Below are 27,875 nucleotides of genomic sequence, written 5' to 3' on the forward strand. Positions count from 1 at the left end.
TGGGTTTCTGTACAGCACTTTGAGATATCAGCTGACGTACGAAGGGCTATATAAATACATTTGATTTGATTTGACTATAACAGAGATGATAGTGCATGTTGTAAAGCGCATGCGCAGGTCACCACTGTTGCTTTAGTTAAGGACGGTTGGTTACAATTTGCTCCCAACTATTGTAGCTATGTGTAGCCCACAAAAAATTATTACACTGCTTAAATCATCTTTATCTGATATGACCTGAGTTAGAACCATCAACAACAAGCAGGTTAAGTAACTGTAGTGGTTAAATAAAGTAATTTGTTTACACCGGATAATTCAGTGCGTTGTAGATTATGTAACGGGTAAACCGGGCCTTGGTAACCCTTTACCATTCACACTGCTGGAGACTACATGCGCTTCTATTAATGACCGTAATTAAAACCGAAAAGGAACGCAATAAAATCAAATACGTTTGATAATTAGTCTATAATAACACATTTTCTTGTATTTCCATAGGCCTTATCATATCAAGCTACTGAAAAAAACCTCCAGACAAACATATAGGCCTAAACGTTTTGGGTTTTGCTTGCCTGCCCTCATATTTATTTAGGTAAATGCGTTGGTTGGGCTATGTTTTAACCGGGAACTACAGAATAAAGACCGAATCGCTGCAACAAACAAACGGCCGTGAGTTATTACATAAGTCCTGGTGACATAACCTCTGAGCGCGAGCTCGGGACGACAGCCAGGGCGCAAAGAGCAAGCGGGTTGAAACCGGAGTAGCCTGAACTGCTTGTACAAGGAAGTTCGTTGCAAAAATGAAGTTGGCTGATATTATCCTCACGTGAAGACAAGACGGAATATGGAGAGAGAGTGACAACAGAGAATGACAAAATGATAAAGACGTCAGAGTAAATGAGCGTACTGACTCTAACAGAGATGGTAGTGTATGTTTTAAAGCGCATGCGCCGGCCCTGTCTCTAGAACAGCAGGTAGTTCTATATATTTAGAATTAAAGATCCAAAGTTGTTGAAGTTATTTATGGTGCCTTGCATACTAAGTGCATAGTAAAACGTGCGGTAGAATAGACAATAAAAAGGGGGGTGTAGACACGCTTGTCCCAGGAGTGTGAAGTGCGCGTAGTGTGTGTTAGAGCCAGGTGCAAGCACACGCAGTTTGTTTTGACTGGGGGAGTTATGGAATATGAGGAGCCCGAATCACCGGAACACATCACTACAGAAGAACCAATCAAAAGAGGTGAGATATATTATCTTGATTATTGATAGGCTAGGCCTAGTGTATTCAGTCATTTACATTTCACAAATGTCAATTATTTGCAGATGCATCTATTATTGTTTTAGCTATACATTGTGGATTGGGTGAACTGAAAAGGTCACAGAATTGCATTTTAAATTAATGCACATTTAAAGGTGAATGCATGTGTATGTGTGCACATTGCAATATACTCTGTGTGTGTACGTATGTGTGCTTGTGTGTGTGTGTGTGCTTGTGTGCGTGGATGCACATGCATGCACACACACAGACACACCTGTTTGCCAGTCTATACCATTGACTATTGTGTAGTGTGAGCACACCTAAGGATTACAGAAGTGCTGTATGAGTTTTGGTATACAGTCACTGCCCCTTTCTCCCTCTCCTCCCCATCACCCTGTCCCTTCCTTTAAAAGAGCCTCATTCTAATGCTTATCTCTCCCTTCTCTCCTCCCGTTTCTCTCTATCTTTAGCTCCTTCTTCCTTTTTATCTCTTATCTATCCCCGTCACTATGTCTCTCTCTTACACATCAGTTGTCTCGTTTTCTCTCTCTTACCCCCCTCACTCTGTCTTTGTCAGATCACCAAGGCTCCCTCCCTCCAAGTTCTTTCTCTGCCTTTCCCCTCATATCCTCCACTCTTTCTCATCTTGCCTCATTCACTCTCCCTCCTCCCACCTTCCCACCTTCCCTATCCCTCACTCTTTTTCTTCTTAGCCCATTCACTCCCCTCCCCTCCCTCCCTCCCTCCCTCCCTACCTCCTCCCCCTGCCTCTCATTAACTCACCTCTCTTCTGTTGTCCACTTGATGGTGTAACTCTTGCTCCTTGAGGGTAAACATGGCAGTAATCCTCTATAAAACCAGGGATTAGCTCTTAGCTGTGTGGGCCTGTTTTGGGCCTGCTGCATTTCCCAGCACTACACAGTCTAAAATCAAACCATGGCTTTCAACTTAGATTCCTTCAGTCTCTATCACACATACTCCATAGTCATTCATTAAATGATGTCATCCATCAGGCCTAAACCACAGGTGTCAAACTCATTCTATGGTGGGCCGAGTGTCTGCGGGTTTTAACTCCTCCCTTGTACTTGATTAATCAATGAAGGTCACTGATTAGTTAGAAGCTCCCCTCACCTGGTTGTCTACTCTAGGTCTTAATTGGACACAAATTGAAATTCAATAACAAGAACCTGCAGACACTGGGCTCTCCATGGAGTGAGATGGACACCATAGTTAAATATAGGCTACAGACTCAGATTGATATTTTCATCTTTATTCCCTAAATTTAACCAGGTCTGGCTGAGAGGGTGCACTGATACAAATATCCTGCAATGATGCCACAGTTGTCCTCTAGATACTTATCTGGCTTTAGAACCCATTAAAACCCTTTCTCAAGGTGCCGTGACAATGCATGCTACTCTCTCTGTTACTCATTGACAGGACATCATGATAGCTATACAGTTATGCAACAGAAAGCTACTCTCTTCTATACTGTGTACATACATGCATGCACACGCACACACACGTAAATGCACCAGCAGTCGCTCCCTTATTACATCACATTGTGTGTGGAGTGTGTGTGGGGAGCTGATAATGTGTAACATGCAGCAGTTATCTCTGTGTGTGTTCTTCTGTCACTCTCCAGCCTGCAGCTGCTATATCTCCATACAGAGTAGGATAGAGAGACGAGGAGAAGAGAAACCCCTGGAAACAGCTTTTGATTAAATAGCGCCGTCTAAATCTTAGCAAGACTTCCATTGTCAGATAAAGCATTGATTTAAAAAGACAGAATGCTGCTGTTTGATTCGATTGAGAGAGCAAGGGAGATAGACAGATAAGGAGAGAAAGAGAGCGATAGAGAGAGATAAGATGGGGTGGGTTGGTATTGATGCTGACAGACCTGTCTTTTTGAAAAGTAGAGCACATTGAGGAGTTAGAAGAAGATAGCGGTTTCCATTGCCTTCATGTTGGTCTTGTGTAACATGGCCTCTTAGTCCCCACACTGTGGCTTGGGCTGATACTCAGTGGCATGGGTCAGATGTCACTGCAGTTCTCACTGGAATCAGATCATTAGCACTTAGGTTTAGGATTTAGTTTAGTTTGGAATCATATGAAATTGACTCATGATCCGACAGCATGGTTGACATTCTTAGTCCACTGAAGGTTGAAAAGCGACTCAAATCCTTACTTTTTGCGTACAATCGCAAATGGCAGTGTGTGTGTGTCTCTGCGTTTTCTGAGTCTAGGTGTGTATGTTTTCTGTGTGTGTGTCAACTGCTCTGCTCTCACCAGACCTCTGTGTTCTGCTTATGAAGCAAACGTGATTTGATGAGGAGGGGAAACAGAGGGAAGCAGTGAAAGCCGCAGCAGATCTTCTCTACCCCAGACATAAAGACCCAGGCTACCTCTGCCTCTGTCTGCCTCCACCCAGCGATGCTTATCTCCCCTGCCCTCTCTCAACACACACGCACACACACTAAAAATACACACCTCAGCTTGGAAACAACCCACACACACACATACACACACCCAGTCTAATATGAACTTTCTCACAATTGTGGTCAGAAAGCTAGACTCCCACCTTCCTCCACTATAACTGTGTCTGTCTCTTACTCACCAAGGTGTGTGTGTATAAATGTGTGTGTGTGTGTGTGTGTCTGCGTGTGCCTGCGTGTGCCTGAGAGAGAGTTCAAACTCCATCCACACTCTGCTTGTGTCAGCTCCTACTCTCCCAACTGTCTCTTTTTCAAGGCTCTTCCACACCAATTAATTTTGTACAACAGACACTATAAACACATCAGGCCCTGTGTGCAGAGGCCCAGCATCATCCTGGCATAGACTCAGTTCCCCTCTGTTGTGTCAGAGAGACATAGACTCAGTCCTCCTCTGTTGTGTCAGAGAGACATAGACTCAGTCCTCCTCTGTTGTTTCAGAGAGACATAGACTCAGTCCTCCTCTGTTGTTTCAGAGAGACATAGACTCAGTCCTCCTCTGTTGTGTCAGAGACATAGACTCAGTCATCCTCTGTTGTGTCAGAGACATAGACTCAGTCCTCCTCTGTTGTGTCAGAGACGTAGACTCAGTCCTCCTCTGTTGTGTCAGAGAGACACAGACTCAGTCCTCCTCAGTTGTGTCAGAGACACATAGACTCAGTCCTCCTCTGTTGTGTCAGAGACACATAGACTCAGTCCTCCTCTGTTGTGTCAGAGAGACATAGACTCAGTCCTCCTCTGTTGTGTCAGAGACACATAGACTCAGTCCTCCTCTGTTGTGTCAGAGAGACATAGACTCAGTCCTCCTCTGTTGTGTCAGAGAGACATAGACTCAGTCCTCCTCTGTTGTGTCAGAGAGACATAGACTCAGTCCTCCGCTGTTGTGTCAGAGAGACATACACTGCGTGCACAATTATTAGGCAAGTGAGTATTCTGATCTTATCATTGTTTCTATTCACATTTTCGAATTCCAAACCATATTAAATTGAATATCTTATTGTATTGAATCATTTTCAGGTGATATGTATTTGTGTAATGAGGGAGGGTGTGGCGAAAGTGAATAACACCTTATATCAAGGTGTGCATAATTATTAGGCAGCCTCATTACCTCAGGTAAAATGGGCCAAAAAAGAAATTTAACTGACACTGAAATGCCAAAAATGTAAAATGCCTTTCAGATGGATGCGACACTCTTTAAATAGCTAAACTATTGAGGTGTGACCACCAGACATTCAAACGTTTTGTTGTGAATAGTCAACTGGGGTGCAAAAAACGCATGGGGAAGAAAAGATGCAAATTAACTGCAAAAGACTTGAGAAGAATTAAACGTCAAACTACCAGGAACCCATTATCCTCCAGCGCCACCGTATTCCAGAACTGTAACCTACCTGGAGTGTTCAGAAGTACAAGGTGTCAAGTGCTCAGAGACATGGCCAAGGTCAAGAAGACTGAAACAAGACCACCACTGAATAAGATTCACAAGTTGAAGCGTCAAGATTGGGCAAAGAAATACCTGAAGACAGATTTTTCAAAAGTTTTATGGACAGATGAAATGAAAGTGACTCTTGATGGACCAAATGGATGGGCCCGTGGCTGGATCAGTAATGGACACAGGGCACCACTTTGAGTCAGGTGCCAGCAAGGTGAAGGAGGGGTACTGGTATGGGCTGCTATCATTGAGGATGAGGTAGTTGGACCTTTTCGGGTTGAAGATGGACTGAAACTCAACTCCCAAACCTACTGCCAGTTTCTGGAAGATTCTTTCGTCAAACAGTGGTACAGGAAGAAGTCCTCAGCATTCTAGAAGGCCATGATCTTTATGCAGGACAATGCTCCATCACATGCATCCAAGTACTCCACTGCTTGGTTAGCCAGCAAGGGCCTCAAAGATGCCTGAATAATGACCTGGCCCCCTTCCTCACCTGACTTAAATCCTGTTGAGAACTTGTGGGCCCTTCTCAAACGTGAGATTTACAGTGATGGAAGACAATACACCTTTTTGAACAGCATTTGGGAGGCTGTGGTTGCTGCTTCAGCGAAAATTGATCGTGAACAGATCAAGAAACTGACAGACTCCATGGATGGAAGGCTCATGGCAGTTATTGAAAATAAGGGTGGCTATATTGGTCACTGAATATTTTTAAAAGTCCAAAAATGTTATGTAATTGTCATTTTGTGTTACTTATCTGTTACACTTACTCTAAAAATTGAGAATAACAAGTGAGTTGAGAGAAGTTATTTTTGTAATTTAGTTGCCTAATAATTCTGCACACTTATAGTTGCCTAATAATTGTGCACACTTATATATTTCCCTGAGAAAGACAAAACTCACTTTTCCTTTGTTAAACATTCAGGTTTGAGGTTCAATAACATTTTGGATTGACTGAGAGCATTGTGTTTGTTCAACAATAAAATTAATCCTGAAAAATACAATTTGCCTAATAATTGTGCACGCAGTGTAGACTCAGTCCTCCTCTGTTGTGTCAGAGAGACATAGACTCAGTCCTCCTCTGTTGTGTCAGAGACATAGACTCAGTCCTCCTCTGTTGTGTCAGAGAGACATAGACTCAGTCCTCCTCTGTTGTGTCAGAGAGACATAGACTCAGTCCTCCTCTGTTGTGTCAGCGACATAGACTCAGTCCTCCTCTGTTGTGTCAGAAAGACATAGACTCAGTCCTCCTCTGTTGTGTCAGAGACATAGACTCAGTCCTCCTCTGTTGTGTCGGAGAGACATAGACTCAGTCCTCCTCTGTTGTGTCAGAGACATAGACTCAGTCCTCCTCTGTTGTGTCAGAGAGACATAGATGCAGTCCTCCTCTGTTGTGTCAGAGAGACATAGACTCAGTCCTCCTCTGTTGTGTCAGAGACACATAGACTCAGTCCTCCTCTGTTGTGTCAGAGAGACAAAGACTCAGTCCTCCTCTGTTGTGTCAGAGACATAGACTCAGTCCTCCTCTGTTGTGTCAGAGAGACATAGACTCAGTCCTCCTCTGTTGTGTCAGAGACATAGACTCAGTCCTCCTCTGTTGTGTCAGAGACAGACTCAGTCCTCCTCTGTTGTGTCAGAGGGACATAGACTCAGTCCTCCTCTGTTGTGGCAGAGAGACATAGACTCGGTCCTCCTCTGTTGTGTCAGAGAGACATAAACTCAGTCCTCCTCTGTTGTGTCAGAGAGACACAGACTCAGTCCTCCTCTGTTGTGTCAGAGACATAGACTCAGTCCTCCTCTGTTGTGTCAGAGACACATAGACTCAGTCCTACTCTGTTGTGTCAGAGACACATAGACTCAGTCCTCCTCTGTTGTGGCAGAGAGACATAGACTCAGTCCTCCTCTGTTATTTTTACATTTGAAATGTAACCTTTATTTAACTAGGCAAGTCAGTTAAGAACAAATTATTATTTACAATGACGGCCTACACCGGCCAAACCTGGACGACGCTGGGCCAATTGTGCGCCGCCCTATGGAACTCCCAATAACGGCTGGTTGTGATACAGCCTGGAATCAAACCAGGGTGTCTGTAGTGACGCCTCTAGCACTAAGATGCAGTGCCTTAGACCGCTGCGCCTTTCGGAAGCCCTATTGTTATTGCCAGAGAGGCATAGACTCAGTCCTCCTCTGTCAGAGAGACTGAGATGAGCCCAGTTAGGAGTGAGTGGGATGATAAGGGACATGGGGCTGAAGCTACAGTAGATCATTGAACTAAGATGTGAGAGAGGAAGTGTGTCTTGTGTTCAAGCAGCATTTAACTTGTATTTTCTTTGCTACAGGAGACACTGTGTCCAAGAAGACTCATTTGAGTAAGTGTTTGTGTTTGTGTGTGTGTTTGGTTATGTGTCAATATGCCTGTCTGTTCATGCCCATATGTTATGTGTGTGCTAGTTATATGAGCATGCAGTGTGGTTATGTCAGGATTGCTAGTATTTGCACACGTTTGCACCTGTGCTGAAAAACGCACACACACACACACACACACACACACACACACACACACACACACACACACACACACACACACACACACACACACACACACACACACACAGGTTTCTCTGTGGTGCCAACATCAACATTATGGCTGTTATGCACCTGTGGTACTTTGTACAGACAGTATTCTCCTGTTTGCTGGATTTAGGTTTGGAGATAAACTCTATATTGGTATTCTGGCATCTGGATGCAGATAGTATCAGATAGTATCTCCTTCACATGTGGTGGTGTTTCTGGGCTGTTTCTGCTCCTGACTACAACACACCTGTTAGTTTTCAGTGTAGGGAGAATATTGAAAAATGTCTGGTCGGTTTTCATGATACTAGTTTTCACTTTGAATAATAATGATACGGATGATGGAATGTGTATCATCAGAAAGCTCTCTCTTTATTTGCTGTTTCAGATGTCAGTCCATACTCAATTGGCTAGTTAGGCTGTCACTCTGTGCTGTGGGTACAGTCCTGTCCTCTTGACGTGTTAGAGAAGTACAGTATATGTCCTTTCATGCCAATAAAACTTTTTTGTGTTTCGATGTATATTTGAGGGAGATAGAACGGTGGGTACAGAGAGTGGTTAAGGCTTTGAGGGTGACTAGGTGAGTGGGTTACGCACAACAAAAAACGGGGAAAAAGTTCCGTAAGAAAAGAGCGAGAGTGAAAGGGGAAAGGCCCTCTGTCTTTCACACACACACACACACACACACACACACACACACACACACACACACACACACACACACACACACACACACACACACACACACACACTGTGTGACTGATAGAGCGCTTTCACACGCACACACACACACTGTGTGACTGACAGAGCGCTTGAGCAGTGACTAGCGGAGACTCTGAGGCCTAAACATGCTGTAGGGGCACTAAGATAGTCACTCTGCAAGAGAAAGGACAGACAGAGAGAGAAGAGAGGAAAGAGAGAGAGATCAAGACAGTGACCGTGACAATTTGACAGTGATTGTGAATTGAGGGTGAGGGTGAGAACAAGAAAGAGAGAGAGAAATAGAGTTTGTGAAAGTGGGACAAGAAGACTGAGAAGTGGAGTGAAGATGATGCGAGGTAGGAGTGATGGCCTTGATTTAATATGTGTTACTCTGTACAGTACCGTATCTGTGTGTGTGTGAGAGAGAGTGTATACTGTACTGTAGCCTACATTTGAAGTATGTTTGTTTGGCTTTTTTTTGTCCCCCATTCTCCTTCCGTATTCCTCCAACTCTTCAAGTACAGCAACGTATCCGCTCACAGTCATATTCATTTCTAAACTCAAAACCTGATCATGTAAACAGACTTTTCAGAATGATTATAGTGCGTTGTGTTTCAGCCTGTTGGCATGTCCAACATCCTCACCAGATCCTGGTCCTGTTTCTTTCCAAAACCTCCAACAACTTGACTCTGTAGCTGCTCTTCAAGTTTACATTTCACATTTGAGTCATTTAGCAGACACTTTTATCCAGAGCCACTTACAGGAGCAATTAGGGTTAAGTGTCTTGCTCAAGGGACACATTTTTCAGGGGTTCAGGGGCTCGGGGATTCGAACAAGCGGTTAAGAGCCCAACTCATAACCGCTAGGCTACCTGCCCCCCCAAGTGTCTGCGTATTTTTGTTGTAGTTCTTCTAGAAGCATAATGGAGTCAGAATAGAACCGTTTCGTCTGATTCTACAGGGCTGTAGAAGTGATATAATGTAACCATTTACTTTGATAATACTCTTGAAAATAATGTATATATTTCAAAACATCTTGCACAGCATTATCACTTATTGTAAAAATACACAAGTGATGTAGTTATAAAATGTCAAGGTGGAAGTTGGGCCTAATCAGTCTTCAAAATATTTGATAGGTTTTGTCTAAATATGTAAATGGTTAACTATGACTACTTGTTTAGGTTGTTTTGAAACCAAATGAGGGATCTTTGAAGCCTCTCATTGGTTAGTAAGTGGGCACTAGGACATTTAAGTGTCATTACTGTGGTCGTGGATACTGTCCTGATATGACTAAGTATTTTACCTGCTTATATTTCAAAGACTTAAATTACAGCACCACATTTCCATGTTTTCTCACTACCATTCACACAGTCTGTGATGTGACACACGAGAACTACCACACACACAGTCTGTGATGTGACACACGAGAACTACCATTCACACAGTCTGTGATGTGACACACGAGAACTACCATTCACACAGTCTGTGATGTGACACACGAGAACTACCACACACACAGTCTGTGATGTGACACACGAGAACTACCATTCACACAGTCTGTGATGTGACACACGAGAACTACCATTCACACAGTCTGTGATGTGACACACGAGAACTACCACACACACAGTCTGTGATGTGACACACGAGAACTACCATTCACACAGTCTGTGATGTGACACACGAGAACTACCATTCACACAGTCTGTGATGTGACACACGAGAACTACCACTCACACAGTCTGTGATGTGACACACGAGAACTACCATTCACACAGTCTGTGATGTGACACACGAGAACTACCTCTCACACAGTCTGTGATGTGACACACGAGAACTACCACTCACACAGTCTGTGATGTGACACACGAGAACTACCACTCACACAGTCTGTGATGTGACACACGAGAACTACCACTCACACAGTCTGTGATGTAACACACGAGAACTACCACTCACACAGTCTGTGATGTGACACACGAGAACTACCATTCACACAGTCTGTGATGTGACACACGAGAACTACCACTCACACAGTCTGTGATGTGACACACGAGAACTACCATTCACACAGTCTGTGATGTGACACACGAGAACTACCTCTCACACAGTCTGTGATGTGACACACGAGAACTACCACTCACACAGTCTGTGATGTGACACACGAGAACTACCACTCACACAGTCTGTGATGTGACACACGAGAACTACCATTCACACAGTCTGTGATGTGACACACGAGAACTACCATTCACACAGTCTGTGATGTGACACACGAGAACTACCACTCACACAGTCTGTGATGTGACACACGAGAACTACCACTCACACAGTCTGTGATGTGACACACGAGAACTACCACTCGCACAGTCTGTGATGTGACACACGAGAACTACCACTCGCACAGTCTGTGATGTGACACACGAGAACTACCATTCACACAGTCTGTGATGTGACACACGAGAACTACCACTCACACAGTCTGTGATGTGACACACGAGAACTACCACTCACACAGTCTGTGATGTGACACACGAGAACTACCATTCACACAGTCTGTGATGTGACACACGAGAACTACCACTCACACAGTCTGTGATGTGACAGACGAGAACTACCACTCACACAGTCTGTGATGTGACACACGAGAACTACCACTCACACAGTCTGTGATGTGACACACGAGAACTACCACTCACACAGTCTGTGATGTGACACACGAGAACTACCACTCACACAGTCTGTGATGTGACACACGAGAACTACCACTCACACAGTCTGTGATGTGACACACGAGAACTACCACTCACACAGTCTGTGATGTGACACACGAGAACTACCACTCACACAGTCTGTGATGTGACACACGAGAACTACCACTCACACAGTCTGTGATGTGACACACGAGAACTACCATTCACACAGTCTGTGATGTGACACACGAGAACTACCACTCACACAGTCTGTGATGTGACACACGAGAACTACCACTCACACAGTCTGTGATGTGACACACGAGAACTACCATTCACACAGTCTGTGATGTGACACACGAGAACTACCACTCACACAGTCTGTGATGTGACACACGAGAACTACCATTCACACAGTCTGTGATGTGACACACGAGAACTACCACTCACACAGTCTGTGATGTGACACACGAGAACTACCACTCACACAGTCTGTGATGTGACACACGAGAACTACCATTCACACAGTCTGTGATGTGACACACGAGAACTACCACTCACACAGTCTGTGATGTGACACACGAGAACTACCATTCACACAGTCTGTGATGTGACACACGAGAACTACCACTCACACAGTCTGTGATGTGACACACGAGAACTACCACTCACACAGTCTGTGATGTGACACACGAGAACTACCATTCACACAGTCTGTGATGTGACACACGAGAACTACCATTCACACAGTCTGTGATGTGACACACGAGAACTACCACTCACACAGTCTGTGATGTGACACACGAGAACTACCATTCACACAGTCTGTGATGTGACACACGAGAACTACCACTCACACAGTCTGTGATGTGACACACGAGAACTACCACTCACACAGTCTGTGATGTGACACACGAGAACTACCATTCACACAGTCTGTGATGTGACACACGAGAACTACCATTCACACAGTCTGTGATGTGACACACGAGAACTACCACTCACACAGTCTGTGATGTGACACACGAGAACTACCATTCACACAGTCTGTGATGTGACACACGAGAACTACCACTCACACAGTCTGTGATGTGACACACGAGAACTACCACTCACACAGTCTGTGATGTGACACACGAGAACTACCATTCACACAGTCTGTGATGTGACACACGAGAACTACCACTCACACAGTCTGTGATGTGACACACGAGAACTACCATTCACACAGTCTGTGATGTGACACACGAGAACTACCATTCACACAGTCTGTGATGTGACACACGAGAACTACCACTCACACAGTCTGTGATGTGACACACGAGAACTACCATTCACACAGTCTGTGATGTGACACACGAGAACTACCACTCACACAGTCTGTGATGTGACACACGAGAACTACCATTCACACAGTCTGTGATGTGACACACGAGAGAGGAACAGGGACTGTGTAGGCTGAAGGGGAGAGAGGGATAGTGAGTTTGGCATGAGACTGTACTGTGATGTGAGATGGTCCTCTCAGAGCATCCTCTGCACCAGTTTCTATTTACACAACCATATGGCGCCATAGGTACCCCCCCCCCCCCCCCCCCCCACACACACACACACCGTAGCACAGCTGCCCCTCTGTGGTTGGCGTCTCAGTGTGTGTGTGTGTGGTAGTGTGATATACACTGAGTGTACAAAACATTACTAGGTGAAAGCTACCAACCCTTATGTCACTTGTTAAATCCACTTCTATCAGTGTAGATTGAGGGGAGGAGACAGGTTAAAGAAGGAGTTTTAAGCCCTGAGACATGGATTGTGTATGTGTGCCATTCAGAGGGCGAATGGGCAAGTTAAAATATTGAATTGCCTTTGAACGGAGTATGGTGCCTGGCGCACTGGTTTGTGTCAAGAACTGCAATGCTGCTGGGTTTTTCACACTCAACAGTTTCCCGTGTGTATCAAGAATGGACCACCTCTCAAGGACATCCAGACAACTTGGCACAACTTTGGGTAGCATTGGAGTCAATATGGGCCAGCATCCCTGTGGAATGCATTCGACACCTTGTAGAATCTATGCGCTGACAAATTGAGGCTGTTCTGAGGGCAAAGGGGCTGCAACTCAATGTCAGGAAGGTGTTCTGAATGATTTGTACACTCAGTGTATATCTCCTGTGTGTATGTCACTGAATATAACATGATGCAGATGTCATTTCTAATATTACACACACTGGGTTCTAATTTTAATGTCAAGGAAGGAAAGGTTTCACCTTAGCTCCTAAACCCTGTTAGAATAATTAACACAACTGTAGACTGTTTTACAATGATGACATTACTTAAATACAACAGTGAACATTTATGCATTTCGAATCTTTCATTTTTCTCTGAGAGTGGCCCACCACCATAGCCATATAGGCTTGATTCAGGCGACGTTCTCCATTCACAAACAAAGAGTCTGCTGATGCTTCTGGGGGATTCCTGTTCAGATTGATGTTCTCTTACTTCAAAAGACTTTCCTTTCGCTGTTGGGGGTACATACAGCTGCACACACATACACACTTCCAAAGCACCTCACTTTACTTCAAAGAGTCGATACCAAAATCTGAAGTAACACATTCACCCCCAAACATGACAAATGAAAGCGAGCAGTCACACAGTCACACGGTCACACACCCATCACCATTACTTGGTTTACCTCACAACTCATTATTGTTCCCCTTGGACTCAGTCTGGGGTTCAAAACAGCCTTTCTAAAATGCTTATGTTGAAATACGTAAGGTGCCTTTGTTATTGATTGTGAAGATTTCAGTTCTTTTTTTACTTACTAGAGCCACAGTTCTTGTGACCAGACAGCATGGTATTACTCACAAATTACACGTTCAAAAATAATTATTCAGAGGCTCCACTCAAAACAAATTCAGTGTGATGCATATCATTTCATTTAAGATATAGTCTTCAAGCTTGTCATGTAGAGAATTCTCATGGCAATACTGTAAAAAAACAGTTATTTATGTTATTTATCTAGGATTATCTTGCATAAAAATTTAGTTTTACACTATCTCTCAAAGCGCTTTCAATTGTATAGCTCCCACATCCACTTTCAATATAGCACCCACCTGGGTGATGCACAACTTCCATTTTGAGGCATACTGTCCCCACATCAGCTATCACCGCTCAATAACCTACCAATAACAAATACCTTACATTAAATGGATCTCAAACGGCACAAGAAACTTCAAAATATACATTCAATTAAATGTGTCTTAAATTCCAGAGATTCCTTTACTAATTAAGTTAGTATTATAAATATGTTATAGCACATTTACAAAATGTTTTAATTGTAAAGCATTAAGAGCATATTAAGGTTAAGTGTGATGGATACGTATTTGATATTTACAGTATATATATTTCTTAGTCTCAGATGTTTAATTTAAAGTCATTTCATTCTAATTATGATATTTGCTTCTATATTTTGTAATGTTTCATATTACGGTTTTTGAAATGTGGAATTGATTCATTTATAGCAAATTGTTGAAATCTACCAAGAAGTAAGTAACATTAAGGATCAGTAATCAACCTAAATACATTTACATTTATAGCTATTTTATTCTTTGATCATATTTAATAAACATTTCTGATTCCCTTTGGAACATTTTTATAGTCAAATTTGTCCAAATACTGCTTGTCAGTAATAAGAAATCTATTCATATTTATATGATTAAAAATCATATCATATCAAGTAATCGTTATTGAGACCAACATTTTATGACAGAAAAACACGAGTTATTTTTGGTCAAAACATGTCAGTGTGCCATCAATTAGATTTAAGATTTTATTTCAAAGTATTCACACAATGTTCCAATGTTATCTCAAGTAAATCTCTTACTCTCTAAGGATAACCGTATGCCCCGTGTTCTCTTTGTCATGCATCTGTATGTTGGAGGGTGTAATTCTGCGGTGTGTTTCCGTTGGAGGAAAGTTGAGGTTTTTTGTCCGTTTACAGAGCAAAATGCAGAATGCTGACAGGGGACTTTATACAAAGACAAGGGAAAGGTGCTGAATGGCACTCGCTGCTCATGTCAAAGATATTCAACCCCTTATGAAGGACAAAGGACATTTTATATAAAAGGCCCTTTTTTTATTAGGCTGCATAGCCTCTGATAGCAGCTTTCTACTGCCCTTCTGCATTAGCTCAATGAACCTTGTCATGGAAACCATCACAACCTCACTGTATTTGATTTGACTCGCTTTATGGATAATACAGTGCCTTCAGAAAGTATTCACACCACATTTTGTTGTGTTACAGCCTGAATTCAAAATTGATTAAAGTAAGATGTTTTGTCACTGTCCTACATACAATACCCCATAAAGTCAAAGTGTAATTGTGTTTTTTTACGTTTTTACAAATGAATTACAAATTAAAATCTGAAATGTCTTGAGTCAAGTATACAACCCCTTTGTTATGGCACGCCTAAATAAGTTCATGAGTAAAAATTTGCTTAACAAGTCACGTAATAAGTTGCATGGACTCACTCTGTGTACAATAATAGTGTTTAACATGATTTTTGAATGACTACCTCATCTCTGTACCCCACACATATAATTATCTGTAAGGTCCCTCAGCTGAGCAGTGAATTTCAAATACAGATTCCACCACAAAGACCAGGAAGGTTTTCCAAGTTTTGACTCATGGGTGTGAATACTTACAGTTGAAGTCGGAAGTTTACATACACTTAGGTTGCAGTTTCAACCACTCCACAAATTTCTTGTTAACAAACTATAGTTTTGGCAAGTCCATTAGGACATCTACTTTGTGCATGACACAAGTAATTTTTCCAACAATTGTTTACAGACAGATTATTTCACTTATAATTCACTGTATCATAATTTCAGTGGGTCAGAAGTTTACATACACTAAGTTGACTGTGCCTTTAAACAGCTTGGAAAATTCCAGAAAATGATGTCACGGCTTTAGAAGCTTCTGATCGGCTAATTGACATAATTTGAGTCAATTGGAGGTGTACCTGTGGATGTGTTTCAAGGCCTACCTTCAAACTCAACGCCTCTATTTGACATCATGGGAAAATCAAAATAAATCATCCAAGACCTCAGAAAAGAATTGTAGACCTCCACAAGTCTGGTTCATCCTTGAGAGCAATTTCCAAATGCGTGAAGGTACCACGTTCATCTGTACAAACAATAGTATGCAAGTATAAACACCATGGGACCACGCAGCCGTCATACCGCTCAGGAAGGAGATGCGTTCTGTCTCCTAGAGATGAACGTACTTTGGTGCAAAAAGTGCAAATCAATCCCAGAACAACAGCAAAGGACCTTGTGAAGATGCTGAAGGAAACAGGTACAAAAGTATCTATATCCAAAGTAAAACGAGTCCTATATCGGCATAACCTGAAAGGCCGCCCAGCAAGGAAGAACCCACTGCTCCAAAACCGCCATAAAAAAGCCAGACGGTTTGCAACTGCACATGGGGACAAAGATCGTACTTTTTTGAGAAATGTCCTCTGGTCGGATGAAACAAAAATAGAACTGTTTGGCCATAATGACCATCATTATGTTTGGAGGAAAAAGGGGGAGGCTTGCAAGCCGAAGAACACCATCCAAACCGTGAAGCACGTGGGTGGCAGCCTCATGTTGTGGGGGTGCTTTGCTGCAGGAGGGACTGGTGCACTTCACAAAATAGATGGCATCATGAGGAAGGAAAATTATGTGGATATATTGAAGCAACATCTCAAGACATCAGTCAGGAAGTTAAAGCTTGGTCGCAGATGGGTCTTCCAAATGGACAATCACCCCAAGCATACTTCCAAAGTTGTGGCAAAATGGCTTAAGGACAACAAAGTCAAGGTATTGGAGTGTCCATCACAAAGCCCTGACATCAATCCTATAGAAAATGTGTGGGCAGAACTGAAAAAGTGTGTGCAAGCAAGGAGGCCTACAAACCTGACTCAGTTACACTAGCTCTGTCAGGAGGAATGGGCCAAAATTCACCCAACTTATTGTGGGACGCTTGTGGAAGGCTACCTGAAACATTTGATCCAGTTAAACAATTTAAAGGCAATGCTACCAAATACTAATTGAGTGTATGTAAACTTTTGACCCACTGGGAATGTGATGAAAGAAATAAAAGCTGATATAAATAATTCTCTCCACTATTATTCTGATATTTCACATTCTTAAAATGAAGTGGTGATCCTAACTGACCTAAGCCATGGAATTTTTACTAGGATTAAATGTCATGAAGTTTGAAAAACTGAGTTTAAATGTATTTGGCTAAGGTGTATGTAAACTTCTGACTTTAACTGTATGTAAATTAGAAATGACAATTTCTGTATTGCATTTCCCCAAAAATTGCGAAAATGTCTAAAAACATATTTTCACATTGTTAATATGGGGTGTTGTGTGAAAATAAATTATATTTAATCCATTTTGAATTTAGGTTGTAACACAACCAAATGTGGAATAAGTCAAGGGTTATGAATTTATTTATTTTTATTTAACCTTTATTTAACTAGGCAAGTCAGTTAAGAACAAATTCTTATTTACAATGACGGCCTACCAAACTACAAAAGGCCTCCTACGGGGATGGGGGCTGGGATTAAAAATAAGAAATAAATAAAATATAAATGTAGGACAAAACACACATCACGACAAGAGAGACACCACAACACTACATAAAGAGAGACCTAAGGCAGCAACACATGACAACAACATGGTAGCAACATAACATGGTAGCAGCACAAAACATGGTACAAACATTTTTGGGCACAGACAACAGCACAAAGGGCAAGAAGGTAGAGACAACAATACATCACACAAAGCAGCCACAACTGTCAGTAAGAGTGTCCATGATTGAGTCTTTGAATGAAGAGATTGAGATAAAACTGTCCAATTTGAGTGTTTGTTGCAGCTCGTTCCAGTCGCTAGCTGCAGCGAACTGAAAAGACCAGGGACCCATGGATGTGTGTGCTTTGGGGACCTTTAACAGAATGTGACTGGCAGAACGGGTGTTGTATGTGGAGGATGAGGGATGTAGTAGGTATCTCAGATAGGGGGAGTGAGGCCTAAGAGAGTTTTATAAATAAGCATCAACCAGTGGGTCTTGCGACGGGTATACAGAGATGACCAGTTTACAGAGGAGTATAGAGTGCAGTGATATGTCCTATAAGGAGTATTGGTGGCAAATCGGATGACCGAATGGTAAAGAACATCTAGCCGTTCGAGGGCACCTTTACCTGCCGATCTATAAATGATGTCTCCGTAATCTAGCATGGGTAGGATGGTCATCTGAATCAGGGTTAGTTTGGCAGCTGGGGTGAAAGAGGAGAGATTACGATAGAGGAAACCAAGACTAGATTTAACTTCAGCCTGCAGCTTTGATATGTGCTGAGAGAAGGACAGTGTACCGTCTAGCCATACTCCAAAGTACTTGTATGTAGGGGCGGCTAATGCAATCCAGTTGTAGCCTAGGTATTTTCTGATGCTCATTGACAGAGAGGGAAGATGATGAGGGAGGGGAATAGAGATTATATGTGTATCTGTGGACTAGTGTTGCATAACATTTATCTCTCTCGCTCTCTCTACAGTATTTCTTGCTCTCCCTCGCTATCCCCACTCTCCCTCTCTCCTTACCAGTCACTTCACTCTCGCTCACTGCTACTCTCATCTTCTATTATCTCTCTCAACTCTCTCTCCCGCTTTTCATTCTTAATTTAGATCAGTAATTCCCTCTTTTTTTCTGTAGCTGGCCTATAGCTGGTTCGGCTAAAGAGATCAGGGATGGGATGAGGGGGGACTGAGAACTCAGTGTCAATAGTATCATGTCAGTAACTGTCGAGACCATTTCATCATTTACTACAGGGAGGGGAGATTGAAAAGTCAAGTAAAGGTTGAGAACAGTAACATGGATCCACCTGCCATCCCTAGACGAGCTGCTGTTTGTTAGTGTGTAGGATGTCCCAGGCCCATAGTGCCGTCAGAGGAGACGGAAGTGTAGGAGGTCATGTTATATTAGCTAGCTGCCATCGCTCCTCATCCGCTCCAGCAATACCACCACTGGTGCTATCAACAGATGTGAAGGAGGCTGGGTAAATGACGGCTCTGATGAAGTTGGAGAGCCAGGTTAGCTGTTAGCCAGGTTAGCTGTCAGCCAGGTTAGCAGTTAGCCAGGTTAGCTGTTGATCTTAACTAGATGGATAGGGCTGCCTGGGGTAGAGATGCCTGTAACAGTTAGGGCTGCTGTGCACATCACAGAAGATCACTGACTGGTCTTGGTGATGGAGATCTATAGATATATTTGAGAGAGAGATTTATCTAGAGGCCTGTGGTCTGTATAGGTGGAGAGATATGAGAATAAAGGACACAGAGGAAATAGCAATATCAGCAATGTGGCTTCAGAATAAGATGAAGAAAGAGAATAGAGAGCTAGAGGGTGAGTTTGAGAGATAGCGACCGAGATGGAAACACAGTTTGCTGTGGCAGTTGCAAATTATTCCTAAGCGTTTTCAATCATCAATGATCTAATGTGGAGATGAGTCCACATCCCACACCATATGTTGTCTATGGTATTGCTGATCCTCATACAGCCCTGCAGTACATACTGGTCCTCAATCCCAAATGAATGGAAAAGATAGAAACATACATGTGTGTATGTGCGTCAACAGTGAAAGGTTGTGGGTCAGGTTGGTTTCCTGTTGTTTGAGGTTGAGAATCAGAACTGAGAGAGCAAAAAACAGAGACCACTGACATTCTCTCTCTCTCTCTCTTGCTCTCTCTTTAGCTCTCTCTCTATACAGTTTTGCAGGCAGTCACTCTACTTGTTCTATCTACCCACCCATCCATTCTGTCTATCCACTTTCCCATTAACATTCTCACACAATTAGTCAGTCTTCATGAAGTGTTGTTCAGTTGGTTTACTGCACATAGACAATACCATGCATGCAGTCTTTAGGGTTATAGTTTGTTACTCTTTTCAGATGTGCAGTATAGTGTGTATTCTATCAGATGTGCAGTATAGTGTGTATTCTATCAGATGTGCAGTATAGTGTGTATTCTATCAGATGTGCAGTATAGTGTGTATTCTATCAGATGTGCAGTATAGTGTGTATTCTATCAGATGCGCAGTATAGTGTGTATTCTATCAGATGTGCAGTATAGTGTGTATTCTATCAGATGTGCAGTATAGTGTGTATTCTATCAGATGTGCAGTATAGTGTGTATTCTATCAGATGTGCAGGGGGTTTCTCAGTTTCACCGCTGACTGCCCTCTCTTACGGCCTGGGAGATTCCTGTGGCACCTGAATAGAGGGCACAAACACTTGACACACTGACACACACACACACACACACATTTCACACAATTTATTGCTGTACTGTAAACACAAGGGATTGTCTCACCGCTTGACAAACTAACTTACACACACCAACACAAAGAAAGACAAACACTCTTCCAGAACTCTAAAATCACGATAGAATAGCGTATTTATTTTCATATGTTCTGAATGTAATAATGTATGATTTGTTGAATGATGAGGAGGGGGGATGAGGGAGGAAGAGGGGGGGTGGGGGGGAGGAGGATGGAGGATGGACATTCCTGGCAGTGTCAACCAAGATGAAAGACTCTATTACTGGCAGCACTATCCTTTATGAGACAGATAGAGAGAGAGGGATGGAGAGAGCGAGAGGTGAGATGAAAGAAGGATAGTCAGAGCAAAAGAGAAGCCAGTTAACCACTTGAAAAGACTGAGGTTGACACCTTCACCTCCTCCTCCTCTCTCCATCCGCAAATATTCCCCCTCTACTGTTGTCTCTTCTGTCTGCCGCTGTGTATTTGATGTCATTCGGTTCATTTTTAACAATGTAAGAAATGCTAATGAGAGGAAAACAGAGTGTTCATTCTTTCACTCTGATTGCAACGTTTGATGACAACCAAGCAAATTGTCTCTTTTTTAACAAGCCCGTATTATTGTAGCAAAGTTGCAATATGTGTGTTTGTGTGTGTGTTTGTGTGTGTGTGTTCATGTGGAGTGTTGTTGATTTGTTAGGGGAATGGCCAAACCTCAATGGGATAGATATACTGACATACCTGCTGAACACACAACGCAGGTGTCACGTAATCAGGTGTCACGTACACAGACCAAAAACCAGTTTTCCACTCCATATTTGTGTGGTCAACCAACTTTCTCAGTCTGATTTTGTGTTAATGTTACCTCTCTGCAGTCTAGGTTTCTCTTTCCCCTTCCTGCCCTCAATTCTCTTTACCATCTATATTTCACTTTCTCTTCTCCCCCTAAGTCTCCCTAACTCTCCCTAAGTCTCCCTTATCTCCTTGATAGACAGTTCTGAATGGGCTCACACTGTACTTCTGAAAGATCTGGGTTTGGACATTGGCTACATTGGCTCTGCTGGCCAACGTAGTCCACAGGTGTTTGTGTTACTGTGAACTGTAATGTGTGTGAACTGTAATGTGTGTGTTAACTGTATTGTGTTACTGTTAACTGTAATGTGTGTGTTAACTGTATTGTGTTACTGTTAACTGTAATGTGTGTGTTAACTGTATTGTGTTACTGTTAACTGTAATGTGTGTGAACTGTAATGTGTGTGAACTGTAATGTGTGTGTTAACTGTATTGTGTTACTGTTAACTGTAATGTGTGTGTTAACTGTATTGTGTTAGTGTTAACTGTAATGTGTGTGTTAACTGTATTGTGTTACTGTTAACTGTAATGTGTGTGAACTGTAATGTGTGTGTAGCTCAGATTGAGGTGATTCCCTGTAAGATCTGTGGTGATAAATCATCAGGAGTTCACTATGGAGTCATCACCTGCGAGGGCTGCAAGGTGAGACTGCAGCACTACACAGCTGATTTCACTCTGACCAAGCAGACATAACAAACAGACTTATTTCCAGTGGTTTCATCGGTTATGTCAATGGTCCTCTCTCCCCCTCAGGGTTTTTTCCGACGTAGCCAGCTGCCGTCCGTCTCCTACTCCTGTTCCAGACAGAGTAACTGTCCTATAGACAGAGCCAGCCGCAACCGCTGCCAGAGCTGCCGACTGCAGAAGTGTGTGAACCAGGGCATGAGCCGGGATGGTGAGACACGCACGCACACATAAACAAAAAGATGGCTCCTGGAAAAATAAAGGTTGAATAAATACACACTTTCAGATCATATTACTTAAAAATATATATATTTTATTTAACCTTTATTTAACTTTATATGAGAGAATTAAACTCAACTCCACCACAAACTGTTTTTGTTTCCCCAGCGGTGAAGTTTGGTCGGATGTCGAAACGTCAGCGGGAGTCTCTGCGTGCCGAGGTGGAGAGACACCGTCAGCAGCAGCAGCAGCATCTCCAGGCAGAGGCCCAGCCCGCCCTGCCCTACCCCAGCAAGGCATGCTGTTTCCGGACACCCCACCTGCTCCAGGCCCCGGTTCTGGCCTACTCCTTCCCGGGAGAGCCAGAGCTGCCACCCTGCCCGACAGATGTGCTCCCCTACCTGGTGTGCTCCCCAGGCGAGTCCCAGGCTCCAGGTCTGGCCTACCAGGGCTCCTGTGTGTCTCCTGGCAGTGGGCACTCAGATGAAAGAGGTAAGGGAGTGGACACATAAACACATAATCAGACTAACACTGTTTAATATCTATTACCCCTTTCCCCTTCTCACTCCCTCTTCTTCAGGGTTCGACTCCCGTCAGCCGTCTCCTGACCAGACAATAGGGATGGGAATTAGATCGTATGACCCAGAAGACCCCTACTGCCCTTACCCCCCCTCCCTGCTACACATAGAGGAGCTGTGTGACAGTATCGTGCGGTCCCATAGGGACACCAGTCAGTTCAGACTGGAGGATCTGCAGGCTCTGAGATGGAAGTTGTTCAGCAGAGAGGAGATTCATGCCTACCAGAGCAAGGTACTGTACCAACACATCACTGGTCTCTTATAAATCATCAGTCAGTCGTCAGTAATAAATAACAGTTTCGTTAGTAAGTTAAAAGAAGTCTGACCCCTGAAATCAAGTTTTTCATTTTATTTTTTATTTGACCTTTATTTAGCGAAGTAAGTCAGAAAGAAAAAAATCTGAATTTCACCGCTACTGTAAAATGCTGTTTTTGGATATAAATATGAACTTGATGGAACAAAAAATGCATGTATTGTATAACATAATGTCCTAGGAGTGTCATCTGATGGAGATTGTCAAAGGTTGGTGCATAATTTTAGCTGGTTTCTGCTTTTGGTGACGCCTGACCTTGAATTGAAAATGGATGTTTGTACTTTTGTGGCTATGTACTGTCCTAACATAATCTAACTTTATGCTTTTGCCGTAAAGCCTCTTTGAAAATCGAACAATGTGGTTAGATTAAGGAGATGTTTATCTTTTAAATGGTGTAAAATAGTTGATTGTTTGAGAAATTGAAATTATTAGATTTTTGATGTTTTGAATTTCCAGCCTTGCTAGCAATCCCGTCTCGGGGTTCATTGCTACCCCGTATCCCCAACAGGTTTTAAGAACAAATTCTTATTTTCAGTGACGGCCTAGGAACAGGAGGTTAACTGCCTTGTTCAGGGGCAGAACGACAGATTTTTACCTTGTCAGCTCGGGGATTTGATCTTGCAACCTTTCGTTTACTAGTCCAACGCTCGAACCACTAGGCTACCTGCTGCCCCAGATGTCAAGAAATCTTGTCTCTTTATTCTCACCTCTTTTTGGAATTCCCTCTCCCCTCACATCTCTCTTTTTCTCTTGTCTCCCCCTCTCCCTCCCTCTCCCGCCCTCTCTCTCTCTCCCTCCCTCCCGCCCTCTCCCTCCCTCCCTCCCTCCCTCCCTCCCTCCTGTCCTCTCCCTCCCTCCCTCCCTCCCTCCCTCCCTCCCTCCCTCCCTCCCTCCCTCCCTCCCTCCCTCCAGTCAATAGATGAGATGTGGCAGCACTGTGCCGTGAGGCTGACTGAAGCAGTACAGTACGTGGTGGAGTTCGCCAAACGCATCCCAGGGTTCCGTGGGCTCGGACAGAACGACCAGATCACCCTGCTCAAGACTGGTGAGCCAAACCCACCTTTAAATCACTACTTACTCTACTATCCTCTCAAGAAAAGTCTTCCTGTAAGAAGTGCACATTGCCATTATTAAATTTTCTCTCCCCTCTCTCTCTCTCTCTCTCTCTCTCTCTCTCTCTCTCCCTCCCTCCATCTCTCTCTCTCAGGTTCGATGGAGGTGGTTCTGGTCAGAATGAGTAGGTGTTTTAACACAGAGAACAGCACCGTCTTCTTCGATGGGAAGTTTGCCAGCACTGAACTTTTCAAGTCTCTGGGTAAGTCCATTGGCTCCTAGTCTTAGCTGTTGAATGGATGCTACAGTGCCCTCTGTCATTATTGGGAAAGTGAAGTATTTTTTATTCTTATGGCTCTATACTCCAAAAGTTTGGATTTTAAATCAAACAATGACTGAGGTTAAAGTGCAGACCGTCCACTTTAATTTGAGGGTACATAGCACCCCCATTTTAGGGGACCAAAATGATTGGGACGAATTCACTTATATGTGTATTAAAATAGTAAAAAGTTAAGTATTTGGTCCCATATTCATAGCACACAATGACTACATCAAGCTTGTGACTCAAAACATTTATTGGATGCATTTGCTGTTTGTTTTGGTTGTGTTTCAGATTATTTTGTGCCCAATAGAAATGAATGGTAAATAATGTATTGTGTCATTTTGGAGTCACTTTTATTGTAAAGAAGACAATATGTTTGCTAACACTTCTACGTTAATGTGGAGGCTGTATGATATTGGTGTGTCTAACCTTATGAACTTTAACTTCAAATACAAACTTTTGGAGTATAGAGCCAAAATAATAAAAAAATCCTTCACTGTCCCAATAATTACGGAGGACATGATCTCATATTAACTTTGCCAATTGGTTCCTAGTCTTAGTGATGCTAACTGTGCTAACTGTGTTGTTGCAGGCTGTGGTGATCTGATGGTGGCGGTGTTCGACTTTGCTCACAGTATGTGTGCCCTGAGACTGACTGAGCAGCAGATGGCTCTCTTCAGCTCACTGGTGCTCATTAACTCAGGTAAGACACACAAATGCACACACATTCTGTAAAATGATACTGCAGATAATATTAGTACAATAAAGTTATAGATCAGTAGTTATAGAACAGTAAACTCCTGGAACAGTAAAGTCATAGATCAGTAAAGTCATAGATCTGTAAAGTCATAGATCTGTAAAGTCATAGATCTGTAGTCATAGATCAGTAAAGTCCTGGAACAGTAAAGTCATAGAACAGTAAAGTCATAGAACAGTAATGTCCTGGAACAGTAAAGTCATAGATCCGTAAAGTCATAGATCCGTAAAGTCACAGATCCGTAAACTCACAGATCCGTAAAGTCATATATCCATAAAGTCATAGATCCATAAAGTCATAGATCCGTAAAGTCATAGATCCGTAAACTCATATATCCATAAAGTCATAGATCCATAAAGTCATAGATCCGTAAAGTCATAGATCCGTAAAGTCATAGTCATAGATCCATAAAGTCATAGATTCGTAATGTCATAGAACATAAGCTGATTAATGGTATCAAATGATCTATTCTATCTAATCTTTTTTTTTGTCTTTTTTTTAATGTGTGTGTGTGTGTGTGTGTGTGTGTGTGTGTGTGTGTGTGTGTGTAGATCGCCCCTGTCTTGAGGATAGAGGCAGAGTACATAGAATGAGGAGACACTTGGAGGTATGCCTCAGCCACATGCTACGCAGAGACAACCAGGAGAGCCTTCAGCACAAGGTAACACACACAGGCACTTGCACATACACGCACACACAGGCATACACACACACAGGCACTTGCACATACACACGTGCACACACACTCACAGACACACACTCACACATTCAAGTTTGACGGAGTAGTGAGTGGAGAGCGTTACCAGTGGTGTAAAAATACTTTAAAGTACAATTTAAGTAGCTTTCTGGGGTATCTGTACTTTACTTTACTATTTATATTTTTCTCAACTTTTACTTTTACTTCACTACATTCCTAAAGAAAATAATGTACTTTTTACTCCATACATTTTCCCTGATACCCAAAAGTACTCGTTACATTTTGACAGGAAAATGTTCCAATTCACACACTTATCAAGAGAACATCCCTGGTCATCCCTACTGCCTCTGATCTGGCGGACTCCCTAAACACAAATGCTTCATTTGTAAATTATGTCTGAGTGTTGGAGTGTGCCCCTGGCTATCCGTTAATGTTTTTTGTTTATGTTACCATCTGGTTTGCTTAATATAAGGACATTGAAATGGTTTATTCTTTTACTTTTGATACTTAAGAACATTTGAGCAATTCCATTTACTTTTGATACTTAAGTATATTTTTAACCAAATACTTTTGGACAATTTACTCATGTAGTATTTTACTGGGTGACTTTAACTTTAACTTGAGTCATTTTCTGTTAAGGTATCTTTACTTTTACTCAGGTATAAAAATTGAGTACTTTTTCCACCACTGGTGTTTACCCTCTATGACATCACTGGACAGTGTGTAGAACTATCATTGACTAGCTCTGTGTGTGTGATGTCCCCAGCTCTACCAGAAGGTGTCAGTGTTGCAGTCTCTGTGCAGTCTGCATGTAGAGAAGCTGCACTGGTTCAGCCAGCGCTACCCGCTCACCGTCCACTCTGTCTTCCCTCCTCTATACAAGGAGCTGTTCACCTCCGACCTGCCTTCTGTGGACTCCCTCTGAACTCCCTCTGAACTGCACCATACATGTTGACAGATAATTAGACATGCATACAGTAGTAGACAGACACACACACAAACACACACAGAGACACAGAGACACACAGAGACACAGACACACACAGACACACACAGACACTCAGAGACACACAGACACTGACACACAAACTTAGACACACAGAGACACAGACACATGAGAATGCATTGATAACATGAGATGAAATTACTTTGAATGCTTCACTTGTTGAATAAATATATTTTTGTCATTTCAGAGAGCAATGATTTGATGAAACTATTTCAGTAGCCTATTAGTGATTGGACAGTGAAGCGATTTTCATGCAAAAAAATGTTTTATAGATTGTTGTTTTGTTTTTCCTTTTTGAGAGTGTTATTTGGTCCTTGAGACGATGTATGTTATTTTGACTCAGGGTGGCTGTTGTGACTGTATCCAGACCAGTTGCTAGCTGGTATAAATGACCATATTTAGATGATCACTATGAAATCTAATGGGTGTTTTCTGAGTTGTTTTTAAATGTGTGACTTTACAGAGTTGGCTAACCCATCAGACTGAGTACCTGAGCTATAGCCCATGGGCCCCACGGTTCAGGACCCAAACACACATTCAAGTATATAGCTAGTCTTCTCAATGAACTGTGTGTGGATTGAATTTGACCAACAATCCTATCTGTCGCTATCGAGCTTTAAAAGAGCCTGTGTGTTGCATTAAAACAGAGTCAGAAATCCTAGACAGGCAGAAATGTAAATATGAATAATCTAGAACATAAACTTGGATGCTGGGTAATATTACTGTAGGCCTACAGTATGTAGGCATTTGAATGACTAACTTTGGGCATGACTGTTATTGTAAACAGATTTCACAAACATTACCAGTGTGTTTCTTCAACATTCTCTCTGTTAGTTTGTCTCCTAAGTGTTACTATTGTGATTCCCATGGAAAAGGCTTCCAATAAACTGCTGACATGATTTAAAAAATGA

General features: G+C 42.6%; 1 protein-coding gene across 3 annotated transcripts; it reads left to right on the forward strand.

Annotated features, from left to right (window-relative positions):
• LOC115176420 (nuclear receptor ROR-gamma-like) lies at positions 1-27,875 on the forward strand. Of its 3 annotated transcripts, XM_029736460.1 has the most exons (11): positions 1-1,233; positions 7,509-7,538; positions 21,892-21,977; positions 22,089-22,230; positions 22,407-22,730; positions 22,819-23,048; positions 24,042-24,174; positions 24,337-24,444; positions 25,097-25,207; positions 25,813-25,922; positions 26,725-27,875. In XM_029736460.1, the coding sequence occupies exons 1-11, from the start codon at positions 1,173-1,175 to the stop codon at positions 26,881-26,883; spliced, it is 1,494 nt and encodes a 497-aa protein (XP_029592320.1). In that variant the 5' UTR covers positions 1-1,172; the 3' UTR covers positions 26,884-27,875. The 3 variants fall into 3 exon arrangements, with proteins under 3 accessions (XP_029592320.1, XP_029592321.1, XP_029592322.1); XM_029736461.1 differs by lacking the exon at positions 7,509-7,538; XM_029736462.1 differs by lacking the exons at positions 1-1,233; positions 7,509-7,538 and adding an exon at positions 8,469-8,798.

Source organism: Salmo trutta, chromosome 37, assembly GCF_901001165.1.
Source record: "Salmo trutta chromosome 37, fSalTru1.1, whole genome shotgun sequence".
Lineage (NCBI taxonomy): Eukaryota > Metazoa > Chordata > Actinopteri > Salmoniformes > Salmonidae > Salmo > Salmo trutta.

Bases quoted from the DNA above. Each gene is read 5' to 3' on its own strand.
- LOC115176420 (XM_029736460.1), top strand. From the start codon at position 1,173: ATGGAATATGAGGAGCCCGAATCACCGGAACACATCACTACAGAAGAA. The intron at 22,731-22,818 runs GTAAGGGAGTGG...CCTCTTCTTCAG, and splicing joins TGGGCACTCAGATGAAAGAG to GGTTCGACTCCCGTCAGCCG. The intron at 24,175-24,336 runs GTGAGCCAAACC...TCTCTCTCTCAG, and splicing joins GATCACCCTGCTCAAGACTG to GTTCGATGGAGGTGGTTCTG.